At 35.9% G+C, this 19,857-nt stretch overlaps 1 protein-coding gene across 27 annotated transcripts in view; it reads right to left on the reverse strand.

Moving 5' to 3' along the window:
- Positions 1-19,857, reverse strand: part of Trpm (transient receptor potential cation channel, subfamily M) — a 793,755-nt gene that overhangs the window by 25,489 nt on the left and 748,409 nt on the right. For all 27 annotated transcript variants that reach the window (XM_067775779.1, XM_067775781.1, XM_067775778.1 and 24 more), the window contains 3 exons: positions 18,383-18,528; positions 3,414-3,513; positions 1,133-1,254 (listed from right to left, as the gene is read on the reverse strand). In XM_067775779.1, coding sequence (XP_067631880.1) covers positions 1,133-1,254; positions 3,414-3,513; positions 18,383-18,528 — 368 coding nt within the window. The remainder of the gene's footprint in view (positions 1-1,132; positions 1,255-3,413; positions 3,514-18,382; positions 18,529-19,857) is intronic.

Raw genomic sequence — 19,857 nt, forward strand, 5'->3', positions numbered from 1 at the left:
ATTCTATTGCTGTCATTGCCTTGTATGGTCTAGACAAAGTGGCGTAAAAGGCGTGTAGCGATTAACGAGGAAGAAAAACGGCCGTTCACGCCTTGGCTGACATGGACTGTTGGCAGATAAAATACTTGGATCAGTGAAGGTGTTTGTCTGTCAGGGATGAAACCATGAAAAATTCGTCAGAGAAACTTTACCGATGGAAATTACAGCTCACCAATAGTGCAAGAAATGGACCATGGGCAAATCATATTCAAAAATTATTGACATATATCTTATATATATAAAAAGAAGTGTACATTTTGATTGTCACTCCATAAATCGAGAACGGAAAGAAAGATTGCCACGAAATTTTTAGGAAAGATACAGGAAGGAGAGATGATGGTTAGTTGATTTTGAAATCCCAAATCGGTTTAGCCATTCTTGAGTTATGATTTTTTTTTTTAGAAAAAATTCAAAATTTGAAAATTTGGTATAGAAATTTGCCTATATTAGTATTTACGATCCTTTTTTCCGGGAAGTTAACCAGAGACGGACTGGGACTGGGACTAGAACTAGGACCGGGACTGAGACTCGGAGTGGGACTGGGACTGAGACTGAAACAAAATACATACCACCCTCTGGGACAGGCAAGAAGGGATGAAGAAGAATGAGAAGAAGGTGAGAGAAGAGAAAAGAGAGAAGTAGAAGGATACTGAGAAAGAAATAGAATGAGACGAATATGGAGATAGATGAAACAAAAAAGACGGAAGGAGGAGTGAATAAAAGGATCAGGAAAAAGTGAAGAGGGGTGGGGGAGGGCAGAGTTAGACGGAAAAAGCTTATTAAAAAATGCAGAAAAGCCACATTTAGGGCAGAACAACGTCTGTAAGGTCTGCTAGTTCTATATATATTTCTATAAAATTTGTTTTATCAAAAAGCTCTGAAATTCCTATTCTTCATTCTAAATGCCCTCTCGAAAGGATCTTCGTGTATATTCTGGTGAACGTTGCCAGTTTTGTTAGGAAAATTGCATTAAGTGCAAACAAATTTCTACAAACTTCGGTAGATATTTTATATTTAATTTAAATCATTTTGACAAATATTCTTGAAATGTTGAACAGTATCATACACATACTTATATACAAGTCATACGCACCTGATGTGAAACAGAGTTTACTTCGTTGAAAATATTGTTGAAGACAGCTATCAGTAGATTAATTAACAAAATGTTGGCAATTAAAAGGTACATTGCCATTATAATCGGTGTTACCCAGTGACCTATAAATAAGAAAAGAAAATGTGGTGTAACGAAATTAATTAGTATAGCATAGAGTGAGTATAATTAAGTTATATTTAATGACACAATATTAAAAAGATTGATGATAGAGTAAGAGGACATATTTTAGAATAAATAACTTTCAGAATAAGATTAGATTAAGTGACTGGAGTAGATACAGAAGATTGACATGTACAGTACCTTAAATAACCTGCTTACTATTTAGGTTATTTTTAGCTAGGGCTTTAAATAAATAAATAAAAATATTGGACACAATTTCACTGAAAAGCTTTTCATGGCAGAAATACACTCGGAGTGCTTCCCAAATCCCGCATAATAAAAACAAAATAAAAAAAAAAAAACAAGTAAAAAAGGCTAAGTTCGGGTGTGACCGAACATTACATACTCAGCTGAGAGCTTTGGAGACAAAATAAGGGAAAATTACCATTTAGCAAAATGAACCTAGGGTAACCCGGGAATATGTTTGTATGACATGGATCTCAAATGGAAGGTATTAAAGAGTATTTTAAAAGGAAGTGGGCCATAGTTCTATAGGTGGACGCCATTTCGGGATATTGCCATAAAGGTGGACCAGAGGTGACTAGAATGCGTTTGTACGATATGGGTATCAAACGAAAGGTGTTAATGAGTATTTTAAAGGGAGTGGGCCTTAGTTCTATAGGTGGACGCCTTTTCGAGATACCGCCATAAGGGTGGACCAGGGGTGACTCTAGAATGTGTTTGTACGATATGGGTATCAAATGAAAGGTGTTAGTGATTATTTTAAAAGGGAGTGGGCCTTAGTTCTATAGGTGGACGCCTTTTCGAGATATCGCCATAAAGGTGGACCAGGGGTGACTAAAATGCGTTTGTACGATATGGGTATCAAACGAAAGGTGTTAATGAGTATTTTAAAAGGGAATGGACCTTAGTTCTATAGGTGGACGCCTTTGCGAGATACCGCCATAAGGGTGGACCAGGGGTGACTCTAGAATGTGTTTGTACGATATGGGTATCAAATGAAAGGCGTTAATGAGTATTTTAAAATGGAGTGGGCCTTAGTTCTACAGGTGGACGCCTTTTCGAGATATCGCCATAAAGGTGGACCAGGGGTGACTCTAGAATGTGTTTGTTTGTGAAATTTTCGATATAGAGAAAGTGGGCGTGGTTGGAGTCCGATTTCGTTCATTTTAAATAGCGATCTGATATGAGTGCCCAGGAACCTATATACCGAGTTTTATCAAGATACCTCAAAATTTACTCAAGTTCTCATGTTTACGGACGGACGGACGGACGACGGACCTGGCTAGATGAATTTCTTTTTTCGGCCAGATCATTTTGATATATAGAAGTCTATATCTATCTCGATTAGTTTATGCCGTTACGGATTACCGTTATGCGAACAAAGTTAATATGCTCTGTGAGCTCTGCTCAGCTGAGTATAAAAAAAAGTATATGCATGTGAAAACAAAGCTAAACAAACATCTTACAGTGTGGATAAACTCAATTTGCATAAAACAAAAGCGAATTCATTTGAACTTGACGCTGGAGCAATCTCATTATTTTCGCCAGGTTTACGTTTACAAAAGTTTGCCATACATATTATAAGAGATCAAATTCGCCCAATGTCATTTCATTTTGCTATTAAGCTTTTACCATCTAAATATGTGGAAGGTGCTCAATCCAAGGTAAAATGCACAACACACGCGACAAACCAATTTTTTAGTCGAATATATGAGGCAGTTGATTTACGACTCACACAATAACACCGCTTTGTCCTACAGCACTGAAGTTATGTTCGTTCGTAGCAGTGCTGTGCTTTTTATTTAAGTTGGTACTTTGTAGAGCTAAATGCAAAAATTATTCTAAAAATAGTTGCAGCTCAATACGTGCAGTAGTGTGCGAGATCACCTGTTTCCAAAACTTAAGATCTTGTATATGTATATGTGTACATATAAAGGTATAGATGAGGGGATATGCTAATTTTTGGATTTTCGCAATATTGTCACACACACTGTGACTATTTTATGATTTTATAAAGAAAAGTGAATAATTCCTACATGTATCTGTACATAATGAGTGTGATTGCCATGCTTTTGAATACTTAAAGTAAATATATATATATGTATATGTAAATTGTTCATAACATTACTAAAATTACCTGTGGGACATGGCTTTTGATGAGGCTCCTCACCGCACGGTGGATCAATATCATCGGCAAACACTTCACCATACAACATGAAATAGGGTTGATAATAAACCTATGAATAAATTATAAAAATACATTTAAGTGCTAATGATTTTCAGAAGATTAACATATGCATAAGGAGCGCTGAGAATTACCAAAGAAGAGCAGAGTTGATAGAGAGACATTTATAGGCGCAACAAGAGGTTAAAATTGACGACTAGGATTTAAACTAGAGAGGGGGTTTGCGGAAAAGGGATTTGGTATAAGATATTTATGTATAAACGATGTACAAACGAGAGATACACATACATAAACATGAACATAAAACACCATACATATTTAATAAATATTTTTTACACTTTGGCTAGAGAAATCGTTTACTTGAGTATTAAAGATTGGCATGTACTTATACAGATTTTATTTTTATTATTATTATTATATTAATATTTTACATATACACTTGCAATGAAGGAAGCAAATGTCTCTATCAATCATTTACATAATACATTAGAGTAATAGAAGAAACAAGCAATGGAAAAAAGATGAGCAAATAACTTCTTTTTATGGATAAAACACTAAAGCTGCTTACAGATACTTAGGCTCATCATGTCATATCAACCGTCTAGTTTTAGTATTTGCTTAAGATGCTGCTTAAATTTCAATACGGAAGTTTGTCTTAGATAAAGTGGAATGCTGTAAATGTGCAACTAGCTAATACTTCCACCAAAAACGGACTTTTCTGATTTATCTGAAATATATGGACCCTTGCTAAAGAAGGTACCTTGACACATAGTTGGGAACAGTGCAACACATTTTCAATTCCAATACCCGTAAACTTTCAGTGGCAGTGAAAAATGTTTCCATTATCATTAAAAAATATAGAGGTGGTGGAAGAAGCTTTCGCTAAAAAATTTAGTGGTAATGGAAACATTTTCCAGTGGTAATAAACATTTTTTCAGCCATCGCTAAATTGCTTTCTTGATAGTGGAAAATGGTTGCACTAATACTGAAAGTTTCGACTGGTCGATGTCCCCGTGAATGCAAATGATCATAACAACACACCTAATAAAAAACGTGGGACAAGAAAGGAGGGAAACATCACAATGTTCGCAAGGAGGAAAGAGCAAGACGTGTGTTGGCATTTTGATGAAAAAAAGGAACTACGTTGTCAAGTATTGTCGTCTAACTGCGTCTGCGTCTACGTGGCGATAGAGGTAACGGAGTACATAGGCTAGATTAGGATAGGTTAAGAAGGCGTGCATGAAAACTTCCCACAATTGGAGACACCCTCAGGTGTCGGATGGTGGCACATTCGTACAACTAGATTATTTCTTAGTAAACTTCAACGAACCACTTGCTTTATTTGATGAACTTAAGTAGAAGTGAACGCCATACTGTCGAAAAACCGTATACCCAGAAATCCGAGTCATCTTGTCTGTAGTCCTGGACATCGGCTGAGTAAGTGATGAATCGACCCCTTTCCTGTCGGCAGCTGGATTTGAATGCAGAGCAAAAAGGACACATCCTGTTAGTTTGAAGAGACAGGTGGAGAAAAACCTATCGATGAGCGGGAAAGATTGGCATAATCTGATAGGCAAGAACCAAAATTGTCTAGGCGGTAACGCACCAAGTAATGATGATGATATATGCTCGTTATCATGCACTCTGTAAATCTATAACTGCAGGCAGTTACACACTATTTATTTTTTGTCAATTGGTTGTTCTATGTTTTATGTTCACTTGCATAATTAAGTGGATTTATATTAACTGGTAACACATTTGGTAATCTGTTTTGGTTGATATCGGAGTACTGATATAAATTTGATATACGAAATTTATCTAGGTGGTCATTTGCAGCATAAGAGGGAGCCACTGTACTCAAAGAAAAAAGCTATTAAAATCAACCGAACTACGGTTCACCCGATGCATCGCAAATAGCTGTTGCATAAACTTCGCACATATTGTTGATTCTGAATTGACTGTTTCAACAGTTAAATCAACAAAAAATTGTCATCACAAGTACGACATAGCTCTACCCAAGCAGGGTGCTATAACAGAATTCTATTGTACAGAGCCCTTCTGTGAACTCACAAAGGCGTACACTAGACAAACAATATGTAACTGGGAAACAAAACAGTTTAGACAACACCGGATTGAATCCCCAGGGCATAGACGGGCGAAGTTGTTTATACTCTCAGCAACAAGAATATCAGTCAAACTCATTAATACAAGCAGAGGACCTATGAGCTATTACTGGGATACTATAAGGTACACCGTAGTCTACGATATCACCTAAGTAAGTTAAATCTATCCGAAATACAGATATGTCGCTTTTTTTTCGCTGGAGGATGAAACGCCGGTGCACATTCTTTGTGAATGCTTCGCTCTATTAAGGCAGATACTCTCAGGTAGCGGACTCTTATTCCTTTAGTGATATGGAGTAAAATTCCTGAAGAAGCTTATGCACATTAAAGCCCTCCACTTACGGAAATAAGTTGAAGGATCAAGCGCAATAGTAAAGTAGATCTGTTAACTTATCAATTGTTACCGCCACATAAAGAATGCCAATAAAAACTGTTAAAACAACAGATTTCCTTCAAGATTGGAATAACAGGAAAGACTGTTGATATGACAGATATTTCTGTGGCATTATGGTCATGAGACCAAAGTAGAGAGCGCAGTGAGCGTAAGTTTCTATTTAAAACTAGCAGATTTATTTGCATAATATTGACAGTTGTTCAATGCTGGTAGCCGTGGTGTGGTGGTAGCTCTCATCGCCTACCACACAGAGGGTCCTGGGTTCAACTCTCGGGCAAAATCACAGCAAAATTAAAAAAAAGTTTTTTATAATCAGGTTTCCCCTCGCAAGTGGTTTGGGAGAGACTCGGAGTGTATTTCTGCCATGAAAAACTTCACAGTAAAAATGCATCTGTCATGCAGATACCGTTCGTAGCCGGCATAAAACATGTAGAACTCATACCGCCAATTTGTAGCGAAATTTACAGGAGCACGACGCAAATTGGAAGAGAAACTCGGTCATAATTCCCTCGAAGGTAAATCGCACCAAGTATGCCATGTCGAAATTACCAATTTTTTTTTTTACAGAAAAACCAATTAAATTGTTTGACGATCTGTAATTTTCAAATAATGTTATTAACTTGGGATCAACAGTTTCTTTTTTGTTGAAATGATTAAAAAAATTTGTTATTTTGCAGGTTGAATTAACCATAACGCATTAAATTTTACTGAATTTCTGTGAACTAGAGAGCAGCAAACCTGATTTCTAGATTTTACCAGCGTTACTTCTTTCGGTTTGGTTTGCTGATACAGCCAACCGCAGCATTATGTCTACAAATTTGTAAATAATCGTCTCAGATTTCACAATAACGCATCATCAAGAACAAATTGCCTTTGTCAAGTTGACGCAAAATAACAAGATTATGCAAATGTTTTCTAGATGATTAAATAAAAATCAAGAAGGAAACATCTGATTCAAGTATCATCTAAAACTTTGTTGAAAATAGATAAGCAAATATACACGTACGCAAAAAAAATTTAAAAAGATGACAAATTGCTATGTTAAATTGAAACAATATTTTAGCAGATTTACAATTCATGAATGTCTACAACTTTATCTAGCCAGCAGGGCAACAAATATTTGACAACCAACGACATTAACATAATTCATGCAAAAATCACATGCAACCCAAATCATCTACAATCAGCAAGAAAGGAATAGAAGAATGTTATGTTACAACAAGTACAAAAAAAAAATGAAATTCAACAACTTGTAGCTTTGCAGTAAAAACGTCAAACAATATCTAACGCCGAATATTTATGAACTGTTGCATATTAAAAAGCACTAACGCAGTATATACAAATACACACTTTAAGGAAAAGCTATGTCATGAAAATAACATTAAGTACACAAGAAGATGTTAACGCATAATAATAAACAATATAAAACGAATATGTTTGAAGAGGTTTTGCACTTTAAAGGCAAAATAAATACAAGGAGGAGAATAAGAAAAATCTGAGAAAAATGTACGATTTTAGAATACCAAAACTGTATAACAATGATAATGAATTTGAAAAGTTTAAATATTAAAAAACATGAATCACAATAAGAACAACTGTACGAGAAATAGTAATAATAATAGGAACACTAATATTGATAAAAGTAAAACTAATATAACAAATAAACATCGTCCATTTACTGGATGATGGATTTGCCTATACTAAGGCAAAAGTATAAACTAGAACCAAGCGTAGGGAATAAACCAGCATCGAAGATGAGCGAAGAAAGTATTCAGAGGCAAAATAAAACTAGGCCACCGTGGTGTGATGGTAGCGTGTTCCGCCTACCACACCGTATGCCCTGGGTTCACACCCCGGACAAAGCAACATCAAAATTTTAGAAATAAGGTTTTTCAATTAGAAGAAATTTTTTCTAAGCGGAGTCGCCCCTCGGTAGTGTTTGGCAAGCGCTCCTGGTGTATTTCTGCCATAAAAAGCTCTCAGTGAAAACTCATCTGCCTTGCAGATGCCGTTCGGAGTCGGCATAAAACTTGTAAGTCCCGTCTGGCCAATTTGTAGGGAAAATCAAGAGAAGCACGACGCAAATTGGAAGAGAAGCTTGGCCTTAGATCTCTTCGGAGGTTATCGCGCCTTACATTTATTTTTTATTTTAAACTGAGTTCTTAATGCGGACGCCAGAGTTAGATACCACCTTAACGAATAACATACCGAACGCAATTCTTACCTACTCACGAAATCAATTTAGTAAGAGAAGACCAGATGAACATGCCTGAAAAAAATGTACATTTACCAGAGCAAAGTGACGATTTGCAGCAAGAGGTGTGAAAAACAATAAAGCCGTAAGGGCTTGACGACGTCACAGCAGAAGCCATTAAAATAATAATGCAAAGCTGCCGCCACAGGTCCTGCTGGATATGTCAAGGAACAGAACGAACAGAAAAATAGCAGTGATAATTTTTATAAAATTTCTTAATTAATGTATATCAATTATTTTTTATTTTCAAGGTTTAAAAACAAAAATTATGAATTTTGTAACTGAAACTATGCGAACCTTAAAATTTAGAAAAAAATCTAAAGCTTGAGGAAATTTCACGTATGTAAGTTTCGAAATTTTTATTTGAAGTTTTCCGATTTTTTTTTTTAATATGCAGTTTTGTATCCCAATAAATTTTAGTCTAACAAAGTACAAGTTATATGTCTATGAATATTAGCACCATTGTCGATAAAACTAGTGTGATATCTTATCCGTCGACTGCCTGGCAGGATGTCAAAGATGCCTACTTTTAAGCGTTTTGATAGGATGTACTACATGGTGGCGCACAGGGCCAGCTATCTTCAGCAGGTGATAGAAGGAGATACAAAATGAGACCTCGATAGGCAATTAATAATCACGTGATCGGTTCTGCTTGTAATTTTAACGTCTATACAGAAGTTGTCACACTTGTCTTAGCCACAATGATTAACACTGACTTTTGACAATTTTTCCGAAATTTTTTTTTTTTTTTATTAATCAATGCGAATTTGGGGTTTGGTTTGTATAGTTTCAGTTACAAAATGTATAGAAGTTTTTTTCTAAAATATCGAAAACAAAAAAACGTAAGAAATGACTATATTTAAATTTTTTTTAGAAATGTTGCACCAAATCTAAGAGACATGCAATTCAAACTCCGATGGTACTCTGCAGAGAAAAAAGGAGATAGTCACGCAAAGCAAGAGTTTCGCAATATATGAACTCGAGCTATTCCGATGCAGAGCATGACATTTGGTAGCCACACTTCTACCAACAACCCCTTTGTCTGAGTTATTTATGTGTTTAAATTATTTACTTAAAAGCAGTGACCATTTCAGAACCACCTGAGAATGAACATGTTAAGACATCATAATGTTAAAAGAAAGACAGATATAGACCTACTACCCTCTCCTAATAAGACAGCCCTGCGTAAGTTCGGAGCTAGTGCGATCCGCTGCTTACTAACAGCACATTACCAGAAGCTATCTTCGCATACACCAAAATCTGACAGACCCTTTTAACAATGAAAATCACATTCGGAGCATCAAATTGATCAATCGCGCCGTTCAATGAATAAATTCATGTCGAAAACTTTTTGAAATTTGTTTCTATTGATAAATTTATTATATGCAGTACTGGTTATTAATAAAATTAGCAATAGAAAATTATAAAAGTAGGAGGACTATCATCCAGACTGGCTTCACACCTTGAAAATGCATTCTTACCGCAAACGAAGACGTTCTTTCTAGGGCAAAAGTAATGCTAGGTTATTTGTCGTCCTTGCAACCTTAACCAGCATACTACCATGACTTGCATCTCGTTTTTGAAAGATACCTTAGAGTTCGTATCCCCATTCATCAAACCTAAGAGGAGCTCTGGATCATGAAATTCACATGCGGGGAAGCACAAATATCGATTATTGGCACTGAAGCGTAACACTTCGGTAAATATAAGATTTGTAAACTTGCAAAGCTCGATATATGCAAAAAGGAATGTCTCGACGCGAGCGACATCCAACTGGAAAAAATGGGGGAACAAATTTTCACTCCAAACAAAAACTTATTACCGCTGAAAGTTCCCTAGCGGAGGACTAACAGAATTTACCATGTTGCTACGAAGCATGGGCAAACTCTGAGAGGAGCCTCACTTATCGAACCGAACAGGGCAAGCAGTACAGGTAATCACCGGTACAATACTGATCGACTTATTAGAGCTGAGATGCAAAGGCTTGATAAGCGCAATACAAAGCTTTACGGCTTCACAGCTTCCGCAACCCTTGTCAACCACACTTAGTGAAATCCTGTTAGAAGTATGAATGTAATAGACACATATTTAGCAGGCTAAGTTCTGGCGAACCAAAGTTCCTCATGGAACGTGATGGTGGACAGGTGTTTCAAACGGGTATGTAAGCTGTGACCCAAGAAATCGGGGAGGAAAGGTCTGGAGTTTGGCAAGGGCTCCAGAAAAAGAACAGCTAGGCAGACAAACAGCGAAATCAAGCACAGAGGTTATAGTATGGACCACATTGAGCACTGGAGGCTTTGGTAAACTACTTCGTTACCCAAATCCTCTCCGGGATGTGTATGGCAATGCAGATGATTGTCTTCCTTGAACACACCTTCTTCAAACATTCGCGGTGCAGCAAGTAGCGGGTTAAGGGACATAAGATATTCTAGCGATATGCTTGCGCGTCGTAAAAGGCGAATTAAATCCTCAGACCCGAACGGATCGAGAAATAAAAAAAATAGTTTCTGAGACAGTGGAGCTGGTACCAGAAGGTGCTGGTGCCGGAGCGCACTGGTTGCGATGAAGAAATGTGTTATTCATTAAAACTTTGGGAGAAGGCTTCTTTTTGCAGTTCAAACATAAAAATGATGAGATCTTGACGATGGGATAACAGACAGGTCACAAAGAATAAAAAATACGGAACTCCACTATGAAAGCGGACGATTCCAAAATTTGTCAGGAAATTAGCACACGATTACTGCGACAGTCGCAGCAAATATGATGCATAAGGACATTTTTCGTTCCGACTCACAAAAAAAAAAAAATTATATAATGATAATAATAACAGCATTGATGAAATATGTACAGCAGCAAACAGAAATATAACAGCTGCAAGTTTTATCAAATTTCGTCAATAAAATTCTTCAATTTTCTATTTTCCGTATTTTAACAAAAATCTTCTATCAAACTATGCAATCCAATCGCAAGAATGTTTTCGAAAAAATGTTGCAAAAATTTCGAACATGTTACTTGGAGATCTCGGATTTTTTTTAGTATGCAATTTTATGGCCAAATCAATTTTATTCTAACAAAGTATAAGTTATTACTTACTTAATTGGCGCTTAACGGTTTACACGGTTATGGCCGTTCAACAAGGCGCGCCAGTCGCTTTTCTCTCTGCCAAGTACAAGTTATAAATAAAATTAAAAACAGAACAAGTTATAGGTCTCTCAAAATGTGTAATGATTCTTAACACTTTTTTCCAAAGGGTGCTTCAGATTGATTTCACCGTCCTGTTCTTCACGTGGAAAACAAGCCCAGGTCGTTCTTCGCGTGCAATAAATAATAACGAATGAATAAGAAGTTGATATAGTTTTCCACGCGAGCATGAACCGTGCTAGTCCTCCATAGGAATTTGAAACGTGCTTGTCTTCCATGGGATCGATGATACAAAAAAATTTCTTACACTTAGTTTGGAAGAAAATCTACGAAAAAAAGAGCTCCTAATAAAATTTTATAGAGTTTTTTAGTTTTTTCGAAAACGATTTATTTGCACAGTCTTAGTTACAAAACTCATGGAAATTTTCTGATAAATTATCCACGATAAAAATAACAAGAGTTTTACTGACGAAATTTGATAAAAATTGCAACGATCGTTGATACGCCAAATGCTCCGGGTGATAGTTTGGAGCGAGCGGGGAACATAATTCTTAAATTTGATATATAGTATATGTACATGCTTAACTAATTAAGATTATTATTGACAAAAAGATGGTAAGCTTATTCAGAATAGTAGACAGTATTTTAAAGCGATATAATAAGCATTTGTGCGCTTTTGAAAAGCATGAGAAACTGAAAGGAAATTAAGCAAAGTGTAAGTTCAACAGAATATAGGAATACATAATAGAGTACACACATAAGTACATAGATAAATATTAATATTTAAATTGATAGCGATATTAATAGGAGAGAATGATTAGTAGTTTAATAAAAATAAATTATCCTTCGCAATTTCTGTCGGTATTTGTTTCAGTTTTCAATAATCATTGGCGAAATTTTTTATTCCACAGTGTTTATTACTTTCCACAATATTCAAATTAACGATATTCACACCTGACTCATGAATTATTAAGTCTGTACATGGTCGTTTTTTACGATATTTTTGTTTATAAATTGGTTTTACAGTTTTGTAAAAACAAAGTACACATAAAGAACACTTCCAACCAATGAACTAACGAGATAGATGTGAACACCGTTAATCCGATTTGTTTTTTAATTAGTTTTTTTCTACATGAAATTTAGATTTTTCGCCTGAATCACTGTGCTATCTTTCTTAACTTTTTTTGCGCAACGGTATTTGAAAATTCATACCACCTAACTTGATCTTTCTTAATGTAATGCCGTCCCCAGTTCGGCAGATTGGCAATAGTCTTGGACGTATGTAAGTAAATTTGAAATTATGTTTCGATTTTTGTCGAAAACGCTCCAATTTTGAAGAAGTTGCTTAAATTTTCGACATAACTTTGTTTAGGAATATTTTATTGATTTTCAATAATATTGCAAATCAGTTTACTATGTAGAATAGTTTAAACAATTTTAGGTTAATTTTTGTCTTATGAATATTCTTATTAATTTTTATAAACATTTTTTGCTTTTAATGTAATATGTTACTTCCTCGGAAGATGCAAAATAGCCACGAAACCCGTGAAGGATTAAAAACTTCGTTTTTACATTTAATAGTCCTCCTCAAGGTCTAAAGGTCTTAAAACGATTTTCGCTGAGATAAAAATTATCGCGTAAGGTGCTTACTAGGGTGGTCATTATAAATAAAATAAATGATTTGTTCTTGTCTCCGACGATATGACAAAAGTATCACATATAAATTTTGGTTCCGACTAAAAACGGTTAAGGGGAATCGCATTCAAAATCTACATGTGGTATCGCCAAACTATAGTATTGTATGTGATATATCATAGGTGAAACCGTCTGAAGGGGTGAGACTGAAAGAAATTTTTCTTTGGTATAAAAGGACCATCACAATGGCCAAAGATTTAGTAAAGCTAAAAAATAATAATTTGGTAAAGCAATTTTTTAAATTTTGAAAACGAAACCTGAGCCGAAAACTAACCGAATCCCGAACCGATAACCGAGCCAAAACCAAATATGGCTCTCAATTTTGATCCGAAACATTCACCAAAACAGGAACAAAAGCCAGACTCGAGCCGAATGCGGAACTTAAAACGGACAGAAACCTGAACCGAATCTAGAACTGAAACCGGAAACGCACATAAACCTTAACTGAAACGAGGGCGAAAGCAAAACAGAAGCCTGAACCGAAGCAAGATCGAAACCGAATTCAAAACAAAAACCGAGTTGAAATCTAACGCTAACCACCGAAACTTGAACAGAAAACGAATTTGGTACAGAAAACTCACGGAAACCTGAAGTGAAACCAGGGCGGAATCGAATTTAGAGACAAGCTAGAACGGACTGAAATAAGAACCGAAACCAGCCGACACCAGAACCGAGACAACGAAACTGAAACCGACTTCAGGATGAATTACGATCCAAATTGGAAGCGAAAGCGGATAAAAGCCGAATTCAGAAAGGAAAGTGGATAAAAACCGAACACGAACTGAAACCATACATGCCTTCACGACCGAAAGCAGGGCCGAACTCGGATGCAAATTGGAACCGGATCTTGACCGAAACTGGCAACGAAACATGAACGAATCTGAATTCCTACCGGAATTGACTCCAAAATCGTAACATAACCTGATACGGAAGCAAAACCATGTAATGAAACCAGAAGCTAAAACTTTATCCAAACCAAAATCGATATCGGACCAAAATAAGAAATGAAAACAACAAAACTTAAAACTAAATGCAAAATTTTAGGAACAAAACTTCAAAACATACAACAACAAACATATCACAAAAACAAAGGACGGCATTGAGAGAGCTCGGATTAAGTGGGATAGAATATCAAAACTTTGGTATTAGAAGTTTAACCCCCAGCACAGTGTTATTAAACCACAAAAAATAATAAAAATATTTGAATCAACTTGGTTTGACATCGCTGTAATCGACACTATTGTCGATTTTTCTTTATAGAAACGCACTACAAAATTTTTTAAATATTTACTTTCTGAATGCCGATGTTTCTGAAAGGATAAAGGGTTGTTAGTAGGGCAATCTAAGCAAGCAAAAAAATAACAATCTGCGTTTTTTTTTGTGATTTTTGAAAAAGCAATATTTTATTAACATTCTTATATATATATATTACCAATGCACACTTTGCTATATACATACGGAGGCACATATTTATCGATAAGCACAAACCCAAATGCCACACGCAAGGCAAAAATAATTGGGAAATAAAGAAAATGATTTCATTCATAAATTTTGATAATTTTGATATCTAAATCAATCACATCAATTAGATTAGTATTGTTTCTCTAGAAAACAAAAAACGATCATTACAGTACGATCAATGCATAAATTATTGAATTTTGGTTTATTAATTAGCTAATTTTGTCCATTTATCAAACCACTGACAGAAAATTCTTTTAAATTTTGTGTACATTTGTCAAATTGCCGCTCAGCGTATTTAAAATTTCGGACTTTGGCAATGATGACGATGATGATGATGATGTTGGCAATGCTGAAGATTCCGTTGTTGTTGTAGTAGTGGTTGTTGTTGCAGCGTACGCTGAGCGATGTAAACCACCCTGTCCATAACCGGGAATACGTGCATTATGCGAGCGACTGTTATGGCCCAATGCACCCAGAAAACCGGGTGCAATAATCGAGCCAGCAATTAACTGAACGAAGGTGACAATTAAGCGAATTAGTTGGGCGAAAAAAAAAAATGATGGTGATGGTTGTGAAAGTGGTGGGCAAAATTTTTTCATTTCGTTCGTATATATAATTTTTTAATACAATTTTTACAAATAGATAGAAATTTACAACAGTTTTTATGTGTGTACATGTGTTAATGTTTTTTTTTTTTTTTTTGTATGTTTTAGTAAATTGAAAATTTGGACAAAAGACAAATAAGATGAGAAGTAGAAACGTGTGAAAGAGAAAATATAAAATTAATGCTATGTGTTGCTCTTTTTTAATTTTTTTCTATATTTAAATATCTGGATTAAATATTTACACGATATTTAATTTGTACAACTTAAGATATATTTTTATTAATATATATTTATGCATGTACTCTATTATTTTTTAATATTACTGGTTTATAATAAAAACTAATTTTTCATATTAAAAAAATTTAATTAAAAAAATACAAAAAAATATTTTTATAAATTGCATTAAACAAAGGAAAGCAAAATGGCACAAATGAAGAATATGGGTAGTCCAGTTTTCCTTAGGTTTGTACTGGATTGTATCGACTGATGAGTCCGTCATTTCTAAAACTCAATAAAAAAGCCTGTTTCAGTATTTGTTTGAATAGCGCTTAACTGAATGCTAAATGTAATACCTTTTGACGTAAGATACAGCGTTTTCGAAGTATCTGCAAACGAATTCAGAAATAGGCGTTTTTCAAGAGTTTTAGAAATGACAGAAGAGATAGGTTGATATTTCATGCAGCAGTCGATATTTTGTAAACGAACATTTTCTATCAACAGGCAATCGAGAGCATCGTTTAGGTACTAAATGCTCTCTTAGTTATATTTAGACAAAAAAATACACACTATATCATCCCGACTTTTCAGATTTTATTATTTTTTATAATTTCTCCTCATTGCTAGCTAGCGAGGGGAAAGACGAACTCGACACCCCAATCGACGATGATGGAAAACACGTTCCGGTACACGACTATGACGGAATATCCGCTAAGATGTTCAAGCACGGGGCCGAAGAGTTGGTAAAGAGCATGTATCAACTCCTATGCAAAATATGGTCAGATGAGCGCATACCTCCAGATTGGAACTTAAGTGTACTCAGCCCAATCCACAAAAAAAGGAGATCCCGCAAACCGTCCCAAATTACCCCGGATTCAGCCTGCTTAAAATCGCGCATAGGGTTCTATCTAACGTACAGTGCGAAAGACTGAAGACCATAGTCAACAAACTGATTATCAATGCGGCTTCAGAGCTGACAAATCTACTATCGACCAGATTTTCACAATGCGACATCTGTCAGTGCGAAAAGAAGCTGCTTGTATGCTGCTATGTCTGTGTTTAAGTTCCATGCAAAGTTAATAAGGCTCTACCAAATAACGTTGAGCAACGCTATAGGGATTGGGAAGTATCTCTCGGAGCCACTCGCAACCAAAGAAGGTTTCAGACAAGGCGACTCCCTTCCGTGCGACTTCTTCAACATAACGCTGGAGAAGATAATTCTAGCAACACAACTTAGTCGTGATGGTACAATCCATTATAAGAGCGTACAATTACTGGTGTTTGCTGATGATATTGATATTGTTGGCCTGAACAAACGCGCTGTGAGTTCTGCCTTCTCGGGATTATATAAAGGAGCAAAAAAAAAAAAACGTCTTGAATTTTTGTTTTTTTTTTTTTTTTTTGATGAAACGATTAAAAATAAATAAATGTAAGGTGCGATAACCGAAGATAACCGAAGAGATTTAAGGCCGAGCTTCTCTTCCAATTTGCGTCGTGCTGCTCTTGATTTTCCCATCAAATTGGCCGGCCGGGACCTAAATGTTTTATGCCGACTCCGAACGGCATCCGCAAGGCAGATGAGTTTTCACTGAGAGCTTTTCATGGCAGAAATACACCCGGAGCGCTTGCCAAACACTGCCGACTCCGCTTAGAAAAATTTTCTTCTAATTGAAAAATCTTATTTCTAAAATTTTTGATGTTGCTTTGCCCGGGGTTTGAACCCAGGGCATACGGTGTGGTAGGCGGAGCACGCTACCATTATTTCAGAAACACCTAATCGCAAAATTTTGTTGAGTAACGCACCGTCTCAGGATTTCTTTCAAAAATCGCAGAATTCGATTGAATAACTCTTTATCTCAAAATTGTTTGTATAAATGCCATTATTTCACTGAAAATTGGATTGAATTTATGCTGATAGAAGATTTGAATTAAAAAATCTCAGACAAAGCGTTCTTGAACTCAACGGTGCGGTGATAGGATGCTCTTAAATGTATATGCAGGAATCGCTCTGTATTGCAAACGGCGCACGAAATGCATAAGTTGCACGAATTGTAAAAAGTGGCAACAACAAAATACACGCAGATATGTGCTATCCGTGCAAAATATGTTATGCTCAAGCGTGTGTACATTTTTCTGCATCGAATTGTAGGAAATGAAAATGCAACCCTGCTACAACGGTATTCCTCTCAACTCTCTCAATTCGCTCACGAAAAAGTCAAGCAATTGTACTTATTTTGTTTAAAGTTGGCTTCAGGTCAAATTGAGTAAAACACAATATGTTTAAGTTTTACTACCAATATATTTCGGCTACTCTTCCGGTATCCGTCTTCAGGTCAAGCAATTGTATTTAATAATTTTTCTTTGTATTTTGCTATTTTCCTGCCAATATTTTGATTCTTGTTAGTGATGCATGCTTCAACTTCCCAAGGGGTGTCAAGGCGAGTCTCTCTATTCTGATACCGATCGTTTATCAGAGGGACTCGGAGAGACGGCAGAGATATTGTTCTCTTTCAATATTTTTTACATTTCTAGCCATTAGAAATTAAGTAGTGTTTAACAAAATTGTGACAAATCGCTTTAGTTACGAAATCAATAAAAAGCACTTAAGAGAAAAATAGTTCTTATTGAGATATTCAAGAAGTTCAGCGACTATTTATGCACACCTTGCTAATGGCTATGACCATAGCTTTTAGAAATTGTCTTACACAAAAGAAATTTGGATATATCATTGTAATTGCATTGCGCGAAAATTCGTATAAAGCACACAGTGCCAAAACTAGTTTTAAAGTAATTAAATTTACTGCTGAGTATTTCATCACCTTTAGCTCTACATTGTTTTATGTGTACCCACATTGTAACTAAAACATTGAGAATTGCAATAAAATTACAATTTATAAAAATATGTACTAACATACAAACAACTGAAAATAAAAGGTAGTAAACAAACACGAAAACAAGTGAATAACAGAAAAACAACAGAGAAAAAACTAAAATTTTTATGAGATTCCCTTCACTGTTAAATATGTACTTACCTCTTTAATTAAACCCCACGTTGGCTCATTGCCCGGATGTCGTATGGCTTGACGGCTAACGCCAAAACTCATTAGCACCACAGCCAAAAGGACAACGAAATAAATCATGTTTTTCACCATTTTGCCCATCATAGTGACCAAAGGACCTGTAAAGGAGGAAATAAATTTCATGAACAAAAGTTAAAGTACTACTAACACATTTTTTTAGTAAAATATTTTGATTAAGTTGAAGGGTTAACGGCGAACATAGGTTCAATGCTCTTTGCGGTAGGCCACAAGACAAGCGCTGTGAAATAGAACATCCCGCTGACGACCAGCCTTGCAAATTTTGTTCTTAGCATGACAGAAAGACACGGTTTGATTATTCCCAATTCTGGCATGACCTCAAAACATTAACGGAGAGGTTTCGCATGCTCGGTATAACTTTATTCTAAGAGGGTTTGCAGTCATATAAAGAGTAGTCCATGGCCTTATTGGAAGCGATGAGAACTACATTATCTTCCACTATATCGATTTCCGCTATAAAGATAGATATTGAAAGTATCATACAAAAAACTGTCAGGAATTTGTCAAATTCACTGGCTGATGCCCAATTGATGGTACAGGGAAAATACATAGTCAGCTGCGTAAAATACAACAAATGCAGCTAAGATTCCTGGCTAAAGCTCTTTGTAGGAGAACGCAAAAAAGAAGGAAAGCCGAAGCCGCAACCAAACAAAGTCCCACCCTGTAGAGCGCTTCGTAAAGACACTGACAGCGATGAACATCACTAGTCAAATTAGTTTATGGAAGAGCGGAGGAGGAAACCCAGAACCCGAACAGAAACAGTTGTGTATGCTAATAATATGAGAAGAGCCATACAGATTACGAAGCGCTTCCTCACTCGAAGTAATGGTATTCGCGGTCCCAGCTACTGAGAATCTTAAAGTAGAGTAAAGTCAGCAGTTTAGTGAGTCCCGTTTCTAGAGCAGGATGAATGGAAAGGAAAGTTCCTCCCCTGCATCTTTCATACGCATTTCTCACCTTTTCCTTACTTTCCTTTTCATCTCTTTGCTTTTCATTACTTTCTTTTTCTTTACTTTTCATCCTACTCCTTTTCGTATACTACAGTATGATACATTAAAACGTTATGGTACACTACGGTACACTAAGATAAGCATCTGTATGGTACAGTACATTAGACTAAGATTAGGTATGGTATAGTACAGTACGGACCACGGTGTTGTACCGCCACTACGGTAAACTAAGTCACGCTGCAGTACAAAAAGTTACGTTACAATAGAGTACACTACGCTACTGTGGTAATAGAACGATATGGTGCTATACCGTACGCTACAATACGGCATGGTACAGTACTGTAAGGGGCACTACAGTACAGTACGATCCAGTGGAGTGCAGTACATTACAATACGATACAGTACGTTAGTTTAATTTAAGCACTAATCACCATCATCAGCTGTTATTATGCCTTTTCA

This window comes from Eurosta solidaginis, chromosome 3 (assembly GCF_040869045.1).
Source record: "Eurosta solidaginis isolate ZX-2024a chromosome 3, ASM4086904v1, whole genome shotgun sequence".
Classification (NCBI taxonomy): domain Eukaryota; kingdom Metazoa; phylum Arthropoda; class Insecta; order Diptera; family Tephritidae; genus Eurosta; species Eurosta solidaginis.